The sequence below is a fragment of the Hemicordylus capensis genome, chromosome 10 (genome assembly GCF_027244095.1).
Source record: "Hemicordylus capensis ecotype Gifberg chromosome 10, rHemCap1.1.pri, whole genome shotgun sequence".
Taxonomy (NCBI): domain Eukaryota; kingdom Metazoa; phylum Chordata; class Lepidosauria; order Squamata; family Cordylidae; genus Hemicordylus; species Hemicordylus capensis.
In genome coordinates this window covers 16,100,967-16,107,076 of record NC_069666.1, presented here as the reverse complement: position 1 = coordinate 16,107,076, position 6,110 = coordinate 16,100,967, and the positions used below count along the sequence as shown (strand labels likewise).

General features: G+C 47.9%; 1 protein-coding gene across 1 annotated transcript in view; it reads left to right on the top strand.

The window, feature by feature from the left end:
* Positions 1-2,393: 2,393 nt before the first annotated feature.
* SNX1 (sorting nexin 1) overlaps positions 2,394-6,110 on the top strand; it is a 33,448-nt gene continuing 29,731 nt past the window's right edge. The window contains exon 1 of the mRNA XM_053272936.1: positions 2,394-2,572. Within this exon, the coding sequence (XP_053128911.1) occupies positions 2,453-2,572 (120 nt within the window). The 5' untranslated portion in view covers positions 2,394-2,452. The remainder of the gene's footprint in view (positions 2,573-6,110) is intronic.

The following is a 6,110-nucleotide window of genomic DNA, read 5'->3' as shown; positions in this document are numbered from 1 at the left end:
CAATTGAGCAAGAGTGTTCTGTGGCATACTGCTTGTGTCTTTGGGGGTGATAGTATGCTTTAAAAATACTCTGCAGAGCAGACTGTTTGATACATAGAAGCTCTTTCCAAGGAATTCACCTTGGTGTGGGTTTGTTCCAAGGGAAGGCACTGACCTTGATAATAAAGGAGTGTATGGCTCGTTGCAAGCACATGCTATAGGACACTCTTAAGCTTGGTTATAGAGCCTGCAGAATAAGCATCCTCTCCATAGCTCTGTCTCACCACAAACCCCCAGGAGCTGGGCCTGAGTGCATTTGCTAAAAAGGGACTATGCAAGCCTAAATGGATTCACACAGTTGATTGACCACAAATGTCACTGGATCACAACAGTTCAAACAGAAAACCAACTTGGACATAAAGTGCATTATGAGGAAAATAAATTAAAGCCACAACACATGCCCTTGTTTCACAATTCTAATGCAGACCTTTTGGATCACAAACCATCTTGAGCTGAGTGCATTTGTGTTTTAAAGAAGTTTATTCAGATGTAAGAGTTCCCCTTTCACTAGGTGTGAAGTACTCTGTGGATAGATATATCTTTCTGGCAGCTTTATTGCAGTAGGAAAAAATCATTAAAAATCACAGGATTGACCAATTTCCTTGAAATAAGAGTTGGCTATCTTGGACTATGCCTGTGCCCAATTTCAGAACTCTAAGCCCAGCCATTCTGAATATATAATGAGTTGAGTAAAAGGGGTGGTGGTGCACATTGCACTTTTTTAATGAAGGCAAAGGGTAGTGGGGGTGGAATGATGGTTCAAGGGGGCTGGCTTCAGTTCCAGATGTTTTTGTAATTCTCTACCATGGGGAAAATATGTAGGACTTTTTTGAAGGTTTTTTTAAAAATACAAAAAAATAATGGATCACTTCACAATCTACACAGAATCCTATTAATCTGTCCTACATCTGTGCCAGATTTCTGAACTCGAGGCCAAGCCATCCCAGAAATATAAAATGAGCCCTCTCTTCACTTAGGGAACACCATGGGGCCCTATAGGAGAGTGGGCACATGGATCTAGGCCCCCAGGTCTGTGCCTAAGGGCACCTCTGAACTAAGCTATAAACAATGTAGAGAACCACATAATTTACCCAAGAACATGCCCCTTCTGGTTACTTAACAATACCAAATGCCCTTTACTAGATGGATGTTGTCTTTCCTTGGGGCATTTACTTCTGAGTAAACAAGCATACAATTTGACTGTCAGGCTGTTGACTGCTGCTCTTGCTTTGTTTTGTTTCCTTGTCTTTCCGATGGCTTGTCTGCACCTGCTACTTTCATTTACTGTTACTGTTCACTTTTATGCCCCCTCGCCATATCTGCAAATTAATTTATAGACGTCAGGACTCCAAGAGGGGGTGACAGTCAGTGGCTTAGATGGCTTTAAAATACATAACATTCATGGAGGGTAGATCTATCAAGAGAAGTCGCCACGGTAGCAAAATCGAACCCCAGAGGCATCATCTGCCTAAATACCAGCCTCTGGAGAGCAAACGGGGAAGGCGGGTTGTTGTTTTCATGCCCTTCTCTTGGGATGCCTGGAAACACCTGTGCCAGGCTGGGCCCCGTGCAGGCTGGGCTGGGCGGACGTTTGGCCCGATCCAGCAGGCTCTTCTGTTACTCATTCACTGACTTCCACCTCCCCTTGGTCGGATCCCCCCACCCGCCCTTCCAATCTTCGCCCTACACCCCACGCCCTTGCCAGAGATACCATTAACCGCCCTAAAGGTGCCTCTGATGAAGAGGCCTCCTCTAGCCCAAGAAAGCTCAGGCTAAGCATGCAAGTCTTTATTTTATTTATATTTATGTATGACATTTATGCACCTCCCCATCCAGAGGCTCTTTAGGGCGCTACAAGCCTCTCTGGCCTCTTTGCTGTAGCTCACACTGCACGCCTATCCCTCTCTGCAGGTTCCTTCCTCCGGAACGGGTGGTGCCAGCATCTTCGCCAGCAGGCGCGCCGACTCAAAAATAAGTTCCTGCAGGAGTGCAACGGGTGGTCTTACTCCCGAGCAAAAGGGCGCAGGACCGCAGCCGCACAGCCCATTCCCATTTCCCATGCGTGCATGCGGACTCAGAAGTGGGTGCCACCCAATAAGTCTGCCATGCATGCAGCCGCCCCCTTACACCGAGGAAGAGCGTGGCCGGAATAGAGGAACCCGACTCAACAGAATGAAGAAGGCTCCGCCCACTTCTCTCCCCCCCTCCCCGTTGCGCTCGGGAGTCTCAAGAAGGCCCCGCCCCCTTCGCGCCGAGCCCTGGGCGGCTTCTGGCCACGCCCCCTGGCCTACGAGCCCCGCCCTCCTCCGCGGGCGGCGCTGGGGGCTGAGCTCCATAAAGACGCGTGTGGCAGCTGCTTCCGGTTACTGCGCTGCGGCCGGAAGTAGCCGCCTCGGCTTCACGAGCAGGGGACATGGCGTCGGGTGGCTCCCCCGTGGACCGGCTCCCCCCGCCCTTCCCCGCGGCGGAGGCTGCCAGCGCCCCCTCGGTGGATAGCGACTCGGACGGGGAGGACATCTTCACCGGCAGTGCGGTGAGTGCGAGCCGCAGGTGGCAGCCGCCTCCTTCCTCTCTCTGGTGGCTGCTGCGTGCAGACCGTCGGGGGGAGAAGAGGAGGGGCTGCTGTTGGGGGGCTCTGCGCCCTGTTCCCTGCCCGGGGCGGAAGTGGGGGGGTCTGGTCTTGCGCTGCTGCCGTCTCCTCTTGGGGGAGACTGCTCGGAAGAGGCAGGCTGCGTTCTGCTGGCGGCGGCTCGGTCTCTGTCTGTGCTGAAGTTCAGAATCCCCCTGGGGCTTGCAGCCCACCTCTATGCTGCCTGTCAGGCTCCTGGCTCTGACCCCATAGGGAACACGGGCTGTGGGGGTTTCCAGCCTGCTCTGAACAACAAGCCCCCTGGCGCCAGTATTGCCGGGGCCCCGAAAGGCTAGCTGCATGTTTAGGACCCTCATCCCAGGGGCCGCGCGGGTGAATCAAAGGGGATTCAGGCCTTGTGAATCTGTGGCTAGAGTGGAGTCTTGCTAGGATTTGAAGCCGGGACCTGAATTGCCTGCACAGGAAGAAGGGATGCTAGGAGGCTGCTGCCCATCCCTGCTGCCCTTGGGGTAAGAGTCCTAAGACTTGCAGCTGGCTCAGATCAGAGTTCCGAAAACTAGCGCATGTAGCTGTCCCTTTTCTCTATTCTTCCTCCTCCCCCATAACTCTGGCTGTTGAGAGTTCCTTAGGAAGCTCTTGGAATCTCAAACTTCTTAAATGGATAATGATGCTGCTTTGCCTTTCCCCGCAAAATGCTACTTCTTTTTCCAGGCAGGTTTGTTTACTTGAGACTTATTTAAGAAGCCGCACTTTGGTTTAGAGGCCATGTGGTGCTTAGGTCCTGATTGCTACAGGCAAGTAGTTCAGTTACACATCTCCGAAGTTGGTGGTATCCCACTTCACTGGGTGGTTTTTCCTTCCAGTCAGTCTCCTTTGTCTGAAAGGGCTTGAAACATGTTGTCTTATGGTGAGCTCTGCATTTGTAGGCTAGTGCTCTATAGAACACTTTAGAGATTATTTATAATGTGGTGCTAAATGTGGTCTGCCTTTTCAAAGCAACTGGCACTGAAAAGAGCGTGCTTGCTCAACAAACAAAATAATCCCAATATGCCTCTGGCTGGCCTGGTAGTCCACTCCTGCTTGTATTGGTGGTCTTCCAGGAGAAAGGAGTCTGGCTCTGTAGCCTGAAAGCTCAGATTCTTGTGGTTACTGATGGGCATTTCAGTCCTCCTGGGTTTGTGTTAGGTTCTTGCCCAAGAATGTCTTGGAAGGCCCATCTTACTGCAGTTGAGCACCTCTGTGCTCTAGTTCCTCAAACCAACCTGGGGTGTACTTGTATTTTTTTTGTGATGAGTAGTAAAGTGCAGTGAAACAGGCTGTTGGCCAAATTCTGTGGTACCCTGATACCTTTTTATTTATTTTTATTCATATCTATGTAAACCACTAAGTGGTATATAAATATTCATCCCTTCTTGAAAGACACTCCTATTATCACCATTCTTAAGGTGACCTGTACATCCTGGGTTGGGGGGCTGGGAATCAGGCATTCTTGCATAACACCAAATATATGCAAATATATAGGAAATACTGCTTTTCAGCAAAACTTACAAAGTGGTTTACATAGAGAAATAAAGATGGATCCCTGTCCCCAAAGGGCTCACAATCAGTGTTCTCTCTAATTTTTTCCATTTGTGTGGAGAATGGATTTTGTTCTGAGCAGCAGTATCAAGACAATATGTGTGCACATGTGTTCAGAATGGGGCCTTCCTGATTCAACCTGAGTGGGATCTAAAATTAACTGAGCAGACATTTTAAAAAATCGTGAGCGTGTGCACACATCCCTTAGAGGGAGCACTGCTCACAATCTAAAAAGAAATATAGGATAGACACCAGCAACAGTCACTGGAGGGGTACTGTGCTGGGGTGGATAGGGCCAGTTGCTCTCTCCTTGCTAAATAAAGAGAATTCCCACTTTTAAAAGTTTAAATATTTCTCTTTCCCTGTTAGCAGGGGCAAGACTTGAAGTACCCCTGGCATGAGATATCCTTTTTGCAGTGGGTGTCCTGTGTCATATGAAAATGCTATCCGAATATCTAGAGGCAGTTCCTTGCAAAACCAGATAATGATGTGTGGTTAAGACACGCTTTAGTAGCTAGTCTGCTCTCTTCCCTTTCAGGACAAAAATAAAGATGAACTCTATGCAGAAACTAGAGAGTGTGTAGTGATGCTGCTTAAATGAAATAGAACTTGACATTTTGTCCACTGATGGTGAGAGAGGATGCATTATATGACAGCAGTAGATCTGACAAAAGAAGAATAACCCTGGTGCTTGAGAGCTGGAAGTTGCGCAACTTCTGCAGAAATCAAGCAAACCCTATGTAGGCCCTCCCATTATTACTAAAGTTGGCAGAAAAGTTAGCTTCATTATGCTCAGTGTTGGTGACTCTCTACAGCTCTGCATGTATAATGTATCAAACACTGGCCTGGTAACTGAGAATAACTGAAATTTCTGAGAATCTTATATTTCACTTTAGAGCTTCTAGCTCTTACCGGTTCAGAAATGCATCGTGGCATATGGACACTGGGCCGAGATGCACTGTTCTATGAGCTTGCATTTAGGACAGTATAAGCTAATTTCTCAGTGAAATTACGTATGTGGCTGTGGGTTTGTGTAGAACAGAGGTTTGGTTCTTATGGATTCAAATGATTGTTGGGAAGTGCAAAAAGGTTAGAAGAAATTCCTCTGAAGCAGCATGGTGTTGACAGAGCTGCAGGAGAGTGAAGCCGTCAGTGGCTTTGTTTTCCTGTTGTCAAGGCTTGCTCCTGGAACAAAAAAAGAGCCTGACTTTTAGCATCAGCAGCTCCAGCCATGGTGCCTCTTGGGTCTGTGACCTGTTCATGCTACTTTTTTGAAACTGCCAACTCAGCCATGCAAACAATGTCAATGCTGTCTGCAAAGACAGAGCCTTGTGTCTTGTGAAAGCTTTTGGGAAACAGTGGGTCTCTATAAGCCAAACTCTTGAATGGGAGAACTGTGTAAAACGCACCCAAGTCTGCATAAGGGGTGGGGGTGGGGGTTTGACTTATTTCCCACGGGATTTGAGAAGCAATAAGCTTGACTTAATGAAACGGGAAGGTCTTCAAGCACGACTTTTATAATGGAGCCACACACACAAAAAGGCTAGGTCCGCAAGATAAGGGTGCCACCACTGTGTGCAACCTGTTGGCATCTCCGGGACTGAAGAATGTAGTTGAGGGCAGGCGAAACTTTTATGGGGTATCCAGGGAGTCAGCCATTCTAAAAATATGTGTCTGAGTCTGGTTCGGCTTCACTGCTATAACTTTCTAGTCCAGGCACTAACTTCGAAATAGTTTTGTAAGCAGCTCGTACGTTTAAACCCATTTAGATATACTTCATGCAGAATCATGTCAAACCTTTTGCTTGCAATTTAACCATAAAATGAATGCACTGATAACTAGGTTGAGGACAAAATGTCTTAATATTCTGAATGTTTTAACAAACAAAATTCATAAAACAGGA